The sequence below is a fragment of the Schistocerca americana genome, chromosome 2 (assembly GCF_021461395.2).
Source record: "Schistocerca americana isolate TAMUIC-IGC-003095 chromosome 2, iqSchAmer2.1, whole genome shotgun sequence".
In the NCBI taxonomy this organism is placed as follows: domain Eukaryota; kingdom Metazoa; phylum Arthropoda; class Insecta; order Orthoptera; family Acrididae; genus Schistocerca; species Schistocerca americana.
In genome coordinates this window covers 1,095,743,609-1,095,759,654 of record NC_060120.1, presented here as the reverse complement: position 1 = coordinate 1,095,759,654, position 16,046 = coordinate 1,095,743,609, and the positions used below count along the sequence as shown (strand labels likewise).

The following is a 16,046-nucleotide window of genomic DNA, read 5'->3' as shown; positions in this document are numbered from 1 at the left end:
TTGGACATGACCATACCATATTAATTGTTTCCATTTGACATCAGTTGTCAATAACCTTTCTACACCCATTGATAATTGAGCCTCTTTATTAAGTATTTTCTCTTCTCTGTATATTCCCAAGGACCATCTGATCACATCTAGTTTAGTGGCCTCCAACTTCATATTCTCTGTAACTCTCAATGCGTCTGCTCATACAGCAAAGAACTTTTCATTAGAATTTCATAGGTAAAGTTTTACAGTTTAATTCCTTTTTCGTTAATTCAAAGGATTAAATTTAAACAAGTAACAAAAAATAACAAAATAAAACCACCCTGCTTTGAAAAAATAGTGTTGCATTATTTATTGAGTCACCCTTTCGCTAACACGAGATACCTTGGACTGTTTGAAAACCTATCAAGCTTAGAAATTTTCATCAATTTTATTTATATTATTTACGTGTATGCATTGTTTGTAGGTCATTTACTGAGTGGTAGTTCATGAAGGTAGGCATTACACACTCACAAGCATCATATTCCTTACGATAATAATGTGTATCTCTTCTTACACATTTCCCATCAGGTCTTGCATGGGAGCAGGCATTGTCTGGTTGGGTTGGAATTCTTATATACTGTTGGAATGGCTTCCCTGCTGTAAACTGAAAGGATTGCAGAGTGTCTGATGTTGACATCTGCCGGTCTGTTTGATGTTCTTCTTTCAGTGTTTGGTAGTAATCTAAAATTACCCTCTTTTTTATGAAATTGTGGATAATGGGGATAAACTTAACATTTTCGTTGTCCTTCCATTGTATTGCAAGCATTTTTCCAATTTTGCATTCAGTGGTTTCTCCTGTGCTGAGATTTGTTTTTGAGAGCTGGTGGCATGTACTTTCTTGTCAATATCCATTGATTTTTTGGTTAGAAGATCTGTGAGCTGAGCTGAGGAGATGTATGGAACTTGGTCATTGTCAACCGATTTCTTGTACTGAGATTTGTTGTTTTATTAGAACTATAAGTGAAAAAATGGCGGAAAGTTGTCAAATTCTCAATCCACATTCTTCCATTTCCTGTATAGATTATAAATAATCAGAGACACCATTATTTGATTCACAGAGCATATACATGGTGGTCAGAAACTGTTTGGAAAACTTGTAACCAAAAAAAGATTTTTTCTGCCATTTCCGAATTACATAGCATTGAAATCTGCCAATCAGGCCATTGCACCTTCAGATTCAAGCGGCCTGCCACATACAGTTAGTGTAAGTTGTTCTCAAAGCACAGATGGTAGCACATGAGACTGCTCAGCCTTTGGCTTGAGTTTGATCCTAACTACTGTCCCATGTCCAATTTTTGTATCATCTTGTTTGATTTTAGGAAACAAAGTGAAGAACGTGTTTGGTGACACTGTCTATGGCAGGCCACCTGAATGTGCATGGACAATGGCTTGATTTGCTAACTTCAGTGCTAATTAACTGTGAAATGGTGCACGTATCAAATTTTTTTCTTGAAAATTATTTCTCAGCACAGCCTACCCTGCAAAACTCTTAAAAGCTTTTCAAGCAGTTTCTGATCATAGTTTTATAGTAAATTGTGCCATTTCTAATGGCATAAATTAGTGCACTCAACCAATCTGCCCCCTTGTAAAGTAGTAGTTATATGTCTGTTGGGCATAGGACAATTTTTAAATTTTCTTCTAGATACTGGTCAGTTCAACATAATTTATTCAGTTTCTAATCAGAATGATTTCATGGATTGAACTGGAAGTTATCATTCTTGGAATCATTTTGCTGTATATTGATGAATAATTATGAGACTGAGAAAAAGAGATGTTAGAGTCACTGTCCCAGTCGAAACTTACTTCACTGCCCGTATCTTAAATGCATACGGCAGAACAGTAACCGTGATCGAGCCTAACACTTGCGGCAGAGAATATCCCGGGCGTATTTCTTCGACAGTCAGATACTTGCATTGCTAGTGTATTTCCTACCCCTTCAGAAAGAAAGTAGTGGTAGTGTCAGCAAAGGTCTGTCGAGAATACGTGAAACGGGGACTCGCGAAATTGTGCAGAAACTGATGCAAATGATATTTACGTGCAAATTGTGCAACTGAGATGAACTGCAGCTGAAATAATGCTCGGTAGATTGCAAGATACAAAAAGAAAGTAACGTGTTCGAGTTAATCCAGGAAAAGTGCTTTGCGAATCACTCTGCAGCGGAGTGTGCACTGATAGAAAACTTCCCGGCAGATTAAAACTGTGTGCCTGACCGAGACTCAAACTTAGGACCATCGCGTTTCATCGGAAACTGCTCCACCGACTGAGCTCAATTGGTAGAGCCCTCGCCCACAAAAGGCAAAGGCCCTGAGTTCAGGACTCAGTCTGGCACACAGTTTTAATCTGCCAGGAAGTTTCACGTTGCGAACAAATTGGTCTGCTTGAAATAACTCGGGCTAGTTTGTGATGAAGCCGAGTTTGTTATGAAGCCGAGTTTGTTTTTGTAGCAACTTTTTAACACAGTTGTCGAACCACAGTGGGTGTTTCCCATCCCTCACAACCTCGCTCGGCACATACTGTCCAAACCGAACCGTAGAGCGTAATACTTTTGGATTTTATCCACTGATATTTCACATTTTTGACCTAGAGATTAATTTTGGTGCATTCTGTTTCCTGTCACACTTCCTAAGTGAAAATATTAGGGCATGCTGAAAATTAATACTTCTGAATTTTTTATTCTTATCTCAATAGTGTTTGAGATATTTCATGCCATGCATATTACTCGATCCTCTCTTCAACTTTGCTGACGCAGATGGCAAACCTCTGCCACTAGAGGGCTCTGAATTGTAGCATGCGACAGGGTGATGTGTAACATAACTATGTCAGTGCGTGAGAACCGACCTGCTGTAATTGAGAAAACGGAAAGCACAAAGTTGAACAGTTCATCCACACGTGGAGCACCCTCTCCTTCAGCACGACAATGCCAGACCACACGAGCGCCGCGATATCTACAGCAATCTGATGCCCCGGGTTCATCGATCATTTTCCATACAGCCCTGATACCGCTTCCATCTGATTTTCATCTGTTTCCAAAACTTAAAGAAGCTACGCACTGACTCCCCTTTGTTGGGTAACAATTCCTGCCAGATGCCTGTGGTGAGGGCAAGGGAGGAACAAAAAAGCCACAACAAAAAGAAATGAAACTACATCACGACTTACGTTACAGGGGGCCAAAACCATATTGCTAAAATTACGATATACAAAGAATGACAAGACAATAAAAACAAATCGTGTTCTCTCTCTAGACTAGAACTGCCAGTGGGACATTTTTGTCCCGTAACAAAATTTTAATCCTTTCCCCACTTCTAGTCCTTTTAGGAGGTTCGTGACTAATAATTCAGTACATCCGGAGATGTCTTCAATAGTTTGACTCCACAGTGCAGCTATTGAGTGTGCACCCGTGACTTTTCGCAACTTTGAGACGTAATATCTCCGACAATATTTTCTTGAAAGAAACAAAACTAGACCGTCTTGTACAACTTTTTGTGTGCTCTTAAGCAAAACAATAGTGAAGATTTTCCGAGCAATTTTCGTATGAGTAATTTTAAGTAAACTTGGCTGAAAAACACACGCACGGAAAAATGTGAAGTTTAGCTATTTATATTTCCGAAGTAATTGCGGGGTTCACCTGATACTTTGCATATAATAACCAATACGAGGACTTAGAATATAGAATTTCATCCCCCTTCTGCTTTCCAATAATTTAAAAACTGAGGAAACAGCTGATGATATTTCTAAAAATACCAAAATGGCTATTTTTGGCCCACTTTTTTGAAAAAAGTATTCTCTACAAACTCTTTTAAACCATTTTTGTTACAAAGACCATATTCTAAACCATCTAAAAATCTAGATTTGATGTTGCAATGGAAGTATATAAGGCCTTAAAAATGATGCAACAAGGTAGAGGTGCATTGAAAATGGGCCCATGTTCAGTTGGTTCTCAGATTAAATCTGACATCTATCATTATGTTCTGCAATTGTTTAATACTCTTTGGGGAAGGCAAATATCAAAAGTCTTGATGAGTGGAACATGAGATAAAGTTCAAATAACTCAAAAAATATCAGAAAAGGAGTGCCTTCTGTCACTACTCATTGTGACAATTTGAGTCTGTTTTTCGCTATGAGTACAGAATCGAAGTGGTTATAAACTTCACAGTGTAACTCTGCATTACCATGGTAGTGGAAATGGAGGTTGTAAAATTGTTGCCAACAGCTGCAGAATACATCTTATAAATAGTTTGCAGGTTTTATACCATTGTCACATTGTGTAAATTTCGGTGAAGTTCATTGCAGTCTTCCTGACATTGGAATGGATTCAAGCCGTAGAATATCACTAGTATGTCTCTTTATTGTATAATGTCTTTGATGTGCTAGTTTAATTCTGGTTTAAGATATACCACACTTTGTGTTAGCATAGTATGTGGTTAATGTGGAACATAAGTGTTCGCACGGACAATTGTATAAATGTAAAAAATAGTCTTCACAGGTTTGCCGCCGGATCAAGTTGTGCAAATTCCACAATTTTTCCTCAGAGCAACTGTCCAACATCTTCAAGTGGTTCAACCTTGCTACGAACCTAGCCACCAGCAAGACTGAACCACCTGAAGATGTCGGACAGTTGCTCTGAGGAATTATTTTGGAATTTGCACAATGTGATCCAGCAGCAAACCCGTGAAGACTAACCACAATTGTATAAATGCGTTGACATGTTTCATGGTGGCGTAACCACTGCTGATTCCATATAAAGTGAGAAAGCCAGCATTCCCATCGCCACAGGGGCCACACCAGATATCTGTGCAATGACAGCTATGAGTGTTTTTTTTTACCACAGGTTCCCATGCATAACTGTTTCTTTACACAAAATCCCAAGCTGATGATATGTTTCTGTAAGTGTGAGAGCCCAAAGTTAGAAGAGGTCTTTTTTAGGGTCCTAAGCTTATGTTTAATTCAAGCTACTTGAATTTTTTAGGTGTTTCATCAATCTGCTGTGGAATGTCATGGAGGAAACTGTACTGCCTGCCAGATGGTATCACTGATTGGATCGTTTGGGAGGAAATTTTCCTGAGACAACCGAAAAATTACACTTTCCAGTACACTCCTCAAATTGGTAGAGCCACAAAAAGAGAGAAAACTTTTCTTCTCTTTAGATTCCGTATCCCAATTCATTTTTTATGAACAGAATTTTTTAGAGCTGAATTATGTCTTAAAGAAACAGAAAAGACTACTTATTTGTAGTTTTTCTGACTCAAGCTCATTTCCCAACCATCAAGACTTTTGTTGTCTCAGCAGAGAGTTCTAAACAATTGTAGAACATAATGGAAGAAGTCAGATTTAATCTCAGTACCATCAGTATATGGCCTGACTTTCAATGCACCTACACATTGTTGTTGTTTTTCTAGGGCGTTGCAAAATCAAATCTAGTTTTTAGGACGATGAGCAGTGTTTCCTGTCTGTGTAGCTTTCAGTCATTTCATATAGAGCATGGTTGTTGAAAGATTCCAGATACATGCTAAATACTTTTACAATCGTGATAAGGATGAAACTCGTCATTGTGGTAAACGTCTTAGTGTCCTTGTACAGAAAAACTTGTAGGACCATACCTAAATGAAGGAATGTCACACGTAACAACTTTTTCTCCTCCCTTTTGCTAACGTGGCAACTGAAAGAACACCAAATAAGTGTGCTTGGTACAATAACCAAAATTTAAAGTAAAATAAAAAAAATAAAAAGTCCAAGAAGAAAGCTCCTGAGGACGTAGACAGGAATGTAGCTTTCAGAATTGGTATGTTCGTCAGTGTTTCGAGGAAAGTTAGAAAAGAATTTAATAATTCTCAATTCTTTGCATTCAAATGTACAAAGTGGGACTAACACAAAATAAAAGCCTGACACTGACGTGTTTCGATGAAACTAAGTGCAGAATGAATGTTGACTAGATGACTTGCAAGCACTCTATGAAGCTGATGCAAGAAGATGGTCTGTTCATCCTTCTTAGAATATACTAGTTTTAACAGGCATCAGTGCCTAGGTAATTACAGAAAAGTAATAAACATGAAAACAACAAGGTGAGATTTTCTTTTCAAGCTGGTGGGCTAACTTGCCAAACATTATATAGGAACCTCGTCAGAGCATTAGTTGTTCATGTTGAACCATCAGATGTACCTAGAAGTCACTACTGCTACCTTCCACAGCACCAGTAAAATTTTTCCCAATAAATTTGGCATGCAAGCATACTCTCACCATTTTGTACGTGCAACTCACCTTGAACTCCCAAGCTCCCTTAGCCTTAACTCACCCACACCCATTGGTCCATCACTGTAAGTTTCTCATACCCATCCACCTCCAGTTTCCTACCTCACTCACTCATTCAGTGCAGCTCATTGCCATTATCCCTTTTGTGTGTCTCTGTCATTGTCACTTGTGTCACAGCCACAATCCTGTGTGTTATGTCCTACAACAAGAGTTACCTCTCACTGTCACTGTCTCCCTCTTGCTCTCTATTACCACTAATACCTCATCCCTTCCTACTGCTGCTCCCTCTTCTCACTGTCACTGTCTCTCTCTTCCTTGTTGTCATTATCATACACTCTGTCTCTCATTACCACTGGCTCCCACCCACTCCAACTTCCTCGGTATTCCTCTCCACCCCCAGCTCTGCCTACTTAACTCTTAGCCTATCGCTATTCTATCACTGTCAGCTATGTTCCACTGCCACCTGACCCTCTCTTTGTCTAACACTGGTATTGTCTGTGTAGAATCTTGTACTGTAGGAATTGAGGGAGAGGTTAATGTTTGGTGGCTGGTGTCCTCTTTCCACAACACAACTGCACACATGTATTAACCAGGGTTCTTTATTTAGATGAACAGGAAGCAACTTATCTTTAACAGTGCCCACGTGTTAATCTACAAGCTCTTCTGTAATAGTCCACGTTAGCCTCACTGCTGGTGAAGTAGAAGACCTGCTACGTGATGAATGACAGACACCAAACTGGAGTGTGAATTAGTGCGTCAGTGACAGAGCGACTGCGCTAGTGTCTGAGACTGAGCCCTCCAGTCACCGGAGGCGAAACACAGTCACTGTCTGCCATCTTTCAGTTTCTGTTTCGTCTCTTTGCTACTGCCACTGTCTTCTTCTCTCCAAGCAAAAATAATTGTGAATATGTTCACATGCCATAAGTTTTTGGGAAAATTTTTAAAGGTTTTGCAGAAGGTAGAACGAGGCAGCTGGTACCCCTCTGATAGGAGCCTTTTTCCGCTGGTTCTCTTCTTCTCGTGGCTGCAGCAGGGCAAGTTTCTCATATGAAAGAAAATGTAGTAGTCAGTAAAATTTAGATAGTTTCTAATTATGGCAAATTGAAATAACACAAAACTAATTTTATACTTCAAACAAGACTACATGTGCAAAAAAATTTTACATGTGCCTCGGTACATGGGGTTCCCAGATGTTAATGGAGACACTTCACAGCGTATTTCTCCATGCTACGTCACTTTATAAACCGTGTTTTTGCCTCGCATCAGATTTTATGTGTGTATTTTACATGTGCAAGTAGTGTAACTTTTAATATCTGCATCTTGGAAAGAGATAAAGATATCGAGAAAATTTTCAAGTTTGTTTGAGATCAGGATCTGAGGAATACATTGTAAAAATTACAACCATTTGCTGTGCATAGCCATCTCAGAATCCACAGCAGGTTTTGGTACTAAAACACTAGTTTTTGAGACATTTCTTGATAATGGGTAAAGACTTTTGAAAGTGGGAAGATGGCTCTTCTAGACAATGCTTGAAGAATGTATTGTTAAAATTCAAGCAATTTGCTGCAGTTATTTATTGTTTAGATTTCGCCTCATACTAGCTTTTGTGTGTAGAAGTAGGGTAACTCTGAACCTCGTATATCTTGGAAATGGATAAAGATATCAAGAAAATTTTCAAGATTGTTCGAGATCAGGATCTTAGGAATGTAATGTAAAAATTACAGCCACTGCTGTGCGTGACTGTCTCGGAATCCTCGCCTGAATTTTGGTCTGTGGGTAATGGCAAAAATACAGTAAAAAAAAATCTTTTTGTGGTGTTTTACAAGAAACCATCCGTGAACTAATAGTGCCTCCGTAATTCTGATCAAGCCCACCGTAGACCACATCAAATACAAGAAGAATCAATTAATTTGCTCCACTTGCCTAGGAAAGAGGTAGTGTTTAATATCATACTTTATCCCTGTAATAGAGGATCATGACAGTAACTCAATTCTTTTGATGGATATTCAAATGTTCTTTAGTGCAAGGGCTATCCAAAACACGTATCATCACCAATAAGATCTGAGTTACGAGCACCAGAAAATCCCATTTTAATGTGCGGCATTTTGGAACATACAAGGTACGCGTGCTGTCATATGCATACCAATATAAATGAGAAGCTGCAGACAGGCACAGTTAAGACACACAAAGGTTTTGGCCACAGCTTTTGTCAGCAAAAGAGAAACACACACCATTCATAAAAACAGCAAGCACACTCTCTCTCTCTCTCTCTCTCTCTCTCTCTCTCACACACACACACACACACACACACACACACACACACACACACACACACACACACGTGAAATCGCCATCTCCAGCAGCTCAGGCCTACATCTCTCGCACACATGACCGCCAACCCCTGCAGCTCGGGCTAGGCCTGACTTGCCATGGGTGGCAGTCGTGAGTTTGTGAGGTGAAGTGTGCTTGCTTGTGTGTATGAATGGTGTGTGTTTCTCTTTTGCTGAAGGCTGTGGCTGAAAGCTTTGTGTAAGTGTCTTTTGATTGTGCCTGTCTGCAACTTAACAAGTATTCTCTATGGTGAGTAGCAATTTAGCTTTTCCTGCGTTGTTGATAGTGTTGCGTGGCAAATTAATTTGCAAGATCTGTATAATATTTTCCTGTTCTGTGCCAATTGTAAATCTCAGACTATTTGATGATAATGATCTGTAGGTATTTTAAAGGAACATATTCATGTAGACTGAAATGTTTGCGATCAGGCAATTTGTGTCAAAATTAGACCTGTATTAGACTATGGTAACATTGGTTTCCGTTTATTGATTTGATTTATTGCTGGTTTCCGTTTATTGATTTGATTTATTGCTACTTGTGGAAAATATCATTTTATACCAAAAACATTTTGATTCAGATGTATTTCTGTAAAGAGTACAAGGTTTCTTCATGACAATTGGGACAAATTTCAAAGATTTGCATATTTAAAGTTACTTGGACAAGAATAAAAATATTCAATTTTTATTTAGTTACAGTGAAATATTTCAAAAGAATTTGTAAGTATCTAACATGACTGTACTTAATGTTTAAAATTAAAATAAAATAACAGACCATTAGAGTGACTGTTACAAAAAAACTCATCCCCTAAAATAAAGAGTAAAAACAAGCCATAAATGCATCAACAAGAAAAGGGCATATTTTTCTCCCAGTAGTGCTTTCAGGGATTGGAAAAATCGGGCAGTCCTAGTGTTAGTCACTGGAATTGTGATGCTCTAAACTCGTTCACTGAAACTGAAATGCAGCTGCTGTACAAAAAACTGACCGTGGCAGACTTCAGTGCACTGCACATAGGCAGGTGATCAAATGTGAAACCAGTGTAGTCCAGTATCATTGCAAATGAGACCCTGTCAACAAGTAGAAGAATAAATTATTTCTGGAATGAGCACCATATTCTTCCAAGAATACAAAGAGGACTTAATTTTCTCTGGTGCTTGCAATGTTTTGATGTTAGGAGCTGTATAACTAATTTTACCAAATGTATTGTTCACACTGTTTGGATGGCAAATTGACAATCACATGTAACACATTTCTTCACTCATAACTTGTAACACTCTGCTGAAACATTAATATCAGTAAAATATGAAGTTTCTTATATTAGAACACTATTTAGCATATTCCTTGAATATAATTTTTGTAGTTTTAGATGTGTTACACATGGCAGGTTATCCATGTTTTATGTCAGCATAATGCCATTTTAATAGGTTAAGGGAGTTTATGCATCTGCTTCATTTACTATTCTTCAAATTCCTACCGTCATCCAAATGTTTGCACTCAATAGCCAGCTGGAACCAAAGTTATGGATTTGTTGCCCTCGTCAGCTGGCAGGACCACAATGAAAGGATTGCTGATGAGTGAACTCAGTTCTGTTTTTGTCAGTGGTTTACGTTTTAAAGGATCCTACTCAGTCCATACACCTGATGTATTTATATTCTTTCCTTATAATGAATCTTTTCATTGTTTCGTGAAATATACGTATTGAAAAGTCGAATTAGGAAAAGACGGATTGCTACTTACTGTAAAGAAGACACTTCCAAGTTGCAGACAAGCACAATTAAGACATTCACATATAGTTTTCGGTCACAGCACACACCACACGCACGAACACCAACTTCAGCATCTAGGGCAGAGATGCTGGAGTTGGCAGTCATGTATATGTGCGTGTGCGCCTCTTTTACTTGACATGTCTTCTTTATGGTAAGTAGCAATCTTTCTTTCCCTACGTCATTGATATTCCTGTCTGGAGTTTCCATTAAAAAGTAGAATTAGCATTTCTCTGTAATGATTTTTTATTCAGTGACTTATGCTGTTTCTCGAAGTAAACTTACAAATAAGCCAGTATTTTCTAACAGTTAGTACTTTTTTGAAGGAGAGCAGCCTATATTTTTATCTTCTAAATTTTTGTTGTTTAAATATATTTCAGATAAAAAATCCAAATGTGCCAACTTACTTCACAAACAGAGCACTATGCCACCTGAAGACAAAAAGGTGGGAGGAAGCGTGCCAGGACTGCCGAAGAGCGCTTGACATGGATCCAAATTTAGTCAAAGGACATTTTTTTCTGGGGCAAGCTTTATTAGAAATGGATAATTATGATGAAGCAATAAAACATTTACAGAGAGGTTGGGTTGCAGTTGTGTTAGTTTTTAATTATACGCTCCACTACATCTTCAACTTCTATTTGATATTTGGTAATCCTCTCTTTCAGCAAATGATCTAGCTAAGGAACAGAAATTAAATTTTGGTGATGACATTGCAAGTCAGCTAAGGGCAGCCCGGAAAAAGAGGTGGAATGTACAAGAAGAAAAACGAATTGCACAAGAGATAGAACTACAGGTAAGCTTACCACAGATTTGATATTTCAATTTTGTTGAAGTATTATCAGTTGCATAGTATACGGATGTTGATATAAACAATTTTCGGTAAATATTTAAAATTGTAGTAGAACATAGTTTTACTCTCAATGCACGAAGGAGCCTTACTACATTCACAAATCCAGTCTTTCCCTTTGACTGTGTGAAGCAAGCATCGGTGGCGCAAAGGAGTAGTCAGATTGCACTGGGAGGCTGATGGTGTGAATGGAATAACAAGGTTTCCGATGTGAAGAAATAACATACCAGATGCAATTTTTTAACGCAAGTAGTGTGCTATTTCCTCACATTGACATTCTTCAGAAACAATTGCTGTAAATTATGAACAAATATCTAAATGACATGATTGATTATTGTGTTGGGTGGAGACGTGTGAGAGGGAATGCTGACGTAATCGCCGCTCCATGTTACTAACAGAAACCATAATGTTTAACATCATCACGCAATTTTGACACTACAACTGCTAGGGAAAAATTAAAAAAAACTGGGAAGTCACATAAAGTGTTCCAGACAGTTCCGATATGTGACAAAACCGAGTGATGGAGCCATTGGACACCTTTTAATGTGCCACTTACATGCAGTTGTCATTGTTAGCAAAGTGCTTATCACAGAGTGTGAGCATGCCTCGTTTTCCTTTCAGTACTTGCTCTAAGGCGGACAAGCAGGTTGCTAGCTTGTTGATGTACAGAATATATAATAATAAATCAATTTTTAAATATACAGCACGAAAATGGGCAGTATATTTACAGTGTGAAGCTGATATTTTTATAAATCAGTACTTCAGTACCTTTGCCGGTGATATATCGATACTTTTTTCGGTATACTGATGGCCGATAAAGATATTTCTTTAAATACCGACATATCGGGTTCGCGATATTTTTAAAAAATATCAACAGTCCTAGAATAGTGGTATGTAATGGGCATTCCTATTAAAACAGCAGCATTTTTATTTACGTGAAGTTCGTGAATGGTCACTTTTTGGCTTATCAGTTGAGTATAATTAATTGTGTGGTGGAATAAAATCCAATAATTCATCATTTTAAAAACCTCGGGGACTTATCTATGAGCAGATACAAATATAACAGCTCACGTACTCCATCTTCATTGTGATATTATATAATTGTTTTTATGTCTCAATAATCGTACAGATTGTTAGTATTTCTGTTGCTAGTGTATAATTTTGTATCCTTCAAACATTAAAAACTGTTTTTGGTTGTTATTCTTTTGTGTCTCTGATTAAAGTTATTTTATCTACGAGATTGACGTGTTTTTGATTGGTTTTCTTTTTGCATAATGTGTCCTCTAAGCTTTTAGGTTAACTTGGTATTTGTAGTCAGGATTCAGAGAAGATCTAGTTCTTTTTCAATTTTTTCTTTTTCCAGTGATAAGTTGATTGGTCAGTGTATCACAGAATGAAAACATCATTTCGTCGATCATTCCACAATATGGGAGTAGCTCGAGAGGATCTTTGGTAAAGAAGAATCTAATTTTTCTATGGCAGGAGGTGGCTATAGAGAATGTGTGGCTGAACTTAGCAGCTGTCTCTTTGTAAGAACACGGATCCACAATGTTTGTGGCTACAGCACCTAATGCTACGTTTGGTCCACCAGAGACCTCACATGGGGTGAGCTAGTGGTTGGTACTCACTGGGTCCCCAGCTGGTACTGCTGTTGTTGTTTACCCTTCCTCATGCCAGGTCCTCTCTTCTATCCTCATCTTCTCTGCTAGTTACAGCTTATTCATTTCTGATGTTGCAACAGACTCTTTTGACTCTCTTTGTGCGAGAATGTCTTTTCTTTCTTTTCTTGTTCGGACTTCTGAAGTTTTTCCTCCATTTTGGCAATCGAGGTCTTCTTTTTTGCCTCTCTTCTTGACTACTGCGGGTTCCCGAGGGACAGCTCACAGGTTTCATGCACGGTGGGTGAGTAACGTGTAGCTCCCAGCGTGTAGGTTGGCAGGTAGGGCTGGTGCGTACCACCGATAAAGTCCAGGCTCAGGGAGGTGTAATTGCCTGAGCTGTTGGTATCTTCCCAATCACTAATTGACTCTTCCGTCTGGAGTTCGGGAGATGTGACACAGAGGCGTCCTCACACATTACGCAGTACAGCATATCGTGTTGTATTACGAGATAAGATTTTCCTATTCACAAGAATTTTTATTGTCTCTGTAGTAGTGATCATTTGTGCCCAATGCATATTATGCTTGCTGCTGCCAGTCTTTCATTCATTATCAATTCTCTTGCAAACAAATGAAATATTGAGACATTGTATCGCTCACGATAAATATTGTAGGTGTGTCGAATTGGACTGAGAGATTACTATAGTTATTATTCAGAACTTACATTTTGATTTCTGGATTACAATTGAAGATACAAAGAAATGTCTACACTGGCTTATGGTGAGACTTAACCCTGTACTACAGTGTCAGCATAGTTATTTTCAGATTGGAAGATTAACTGTTTTTCATTTCACAATAAAAAAATCTGTGTGGCACAGCTTGTATTTGCAGCTAACTGTGTGGCAATATTGATAGTCACTGTCGGTGGCAAGTTTAATTGCCTTTTTCCTACAAACTATTTCAAAATTTTATCTGTGCCAACCGTTACCGAACTATCAGTTTAATAGGTCACAGCTGCAAAATCCTAATGCGAATTCTTTACAGACGAATGGAAAAACTGGTAGAAGCGGACCTTGGGGAAGATCAGTTTGGATTCCGTAGAAATGTTGGAACACGTGAGGCAATACTAACCTTACGACTTATCTTAGAAGAAAGATTAAGAAAAGGCAAACCTACGTTTCTAGCGTTTGTACACTTAGAGAAAGCTTTTGACAATGTTAATACTCTCTTTCAAATTCTGAAGGTGGCAGGGGTAAAATACAGGAAGCGAAAGGCTATTTACAGTTTGTACAGAAACCAGATGGCAGTTATAAGAGTCGAGGGGCATGAAAGGGAAGCAGTGGTTGGGAAGGGAGTGAGACAGGGTTGTAGCCTCTCCCCGATGTTATTCAATCTTTATATTGAGCAAGCAGTGAAGCAAACAAAACAAAAATTTGGAGTAGGTATTAAAATTCATGGAGAAGAAGTAAAAACTTTGAGGTTCGCCGATGACATTGTAATTCTGTCAGAGACAGCAAAGGACTTGGAAGAGCAGTTGAACGGAATGAACAGTGTCTTGAAAGGAGGATATAAGATGAACATCAACAAAAGCAAAACAAGGATAATGGAATGTAGTCAAATTAAATCGGGTGATGCTGAGGGAATTAGATTAGGAAATGAGACACTTAAAGTAGTAAAGGAGTTTTGCTATTTAGGGAGTAAAATAACTGATGATGGTCGAAGTAGAGAGGATATAAAATGTAGACTGGCAATGGCAAGGAAATCGTTTCTGAAAAAGAGAAATTTGTTAACATCGAGTATAGATTTAAGTGTCAGGAAGTCGTTTCTGAAAGTATTTGTATGGAGTGTAGCCATGTATGGAAGTGAAACGTGGACGATAACTAGTTTGGACAAGAAGAGAATAGAAGCTTTCGAAATGTGGTGCTACAGAAGAATGCTGAAGATAAGGTGGGTAGATCAGGTAACTAATGAGGAGGTATCGAATAGGATTGGTGAGAAGAGAAGTTTGTGGCACAACTTGACTAGAAGAAGGGATCGGTTGGTAGGACATGTTTTGAGGCATCATGGGATCACAAATTTAGCATTGGAGGGCAGCGTGGAGGGTAAAAATCGTAGAGGGAGACCAAGAGATGAGTACACTAAGCAGATTCAGAAGGATGTAGGTTGCAGTAGGTACTGGGAGATGAAGAAGCTTGCACAGGATAGAGTAGCATGGAGAACTGCATCAAACCAGTCTCAGGACTGAAGACCACAACAACAACAACAACCGTTACCTGCACAATCGAGTGAGCATTGCTTCATACTGTACAATATACCAGCCACTTACAGGAATATCATTTAATTTAAGAATAGAGAAGTATTTTGTAACAGAATGTGTTTCTCATTGTTTTCGTCGTGCTTGAGGAATGCTCAGAAATGAGGTGCAATGACAGTGTAAAATACTTCTCATCACTCTCCAGCAGTAGTTGTTAACTATAACTGGGGCACAAAAAGTTTGTTTACGAAAATGGATATGTGTAAAATTGCTAGGTAAGCTCTATTGAAATCCATGTCCAAATACTAGCTTCGGCATTCTGTCTGTAGCACACGCAAATGGAAACTTCAGTATCAGTGAAGACCATAAAAGGCTAAAGGGTACAGTCTCTCTTAGAGACAAAGTCAAAAAATCATTTATTTACTGCAATATTACTGCTTAAATGCTTTTACATCATCTGTCAGACAAGCTCACTCCTGAATGGAGAGCACTCGTGTGTGTGTGTGTGTGTGTATATATATATATATATATATATATATATATATATAATGGAAGGAAACATTCCACGTGGGAAAAATTATATATAAAAAACAAAGATGAGGTGACTTACCGAACAAAAGCGCTGGCAGGTCGATAGACACACAAACAAACACAAACATACACACAAAATTCAAGCTTTCGCAACAAACTGTTGCCTCATCAGGAAAGAGGGAAGGAGAGGGGAAGACGAAAGGAAGTGGGTTTTAAGGGAGAGGGTAAGGAGTCATTCCAATCCCGGGAGCGGAAAGACTTACCTTAGGGGGAAAAAAGGACAGGTATACACTCGCACACACGCACATATCCATCCACACATACAGACACAAGCAGACATATTTAAATATGTCTGCTTGTGTCTGTATGTGTGGATGGATATGTGCGTGTGAGCGAGTGTATACCTGTCCTTTTTTCCCCCTAAGGTAAGTCTTTCCGCTCCCGGGATT

General features: G+C 38.5%; 1 protein-coding gene across 1 annotated transcript in view; it reads left to right on the top strand.

Moving 5' to 3' along the window:
- Positions 1-16,046, top strand: part of LOC124596507 (E3 ubiquitin-protein ligase CHIP) — a 119,190-nt gene that overhangs the window by 23,980 nt on the left and 79,164 nt on the right. Inside the window, exons 2-3 of the mRNA XM_047135669.1 lie at positions 10,748-10,946; positions 11,033-11,160. Coding sequence (XP_046991625.1) covers positions 10,748-10,946; positions 11,033-11,160 — 327 coding nt within the window. The remainder of the gene's footprint in view (positions 1-10,747; positions 10,947-11,032; positions 11,161-16,046) is intronic.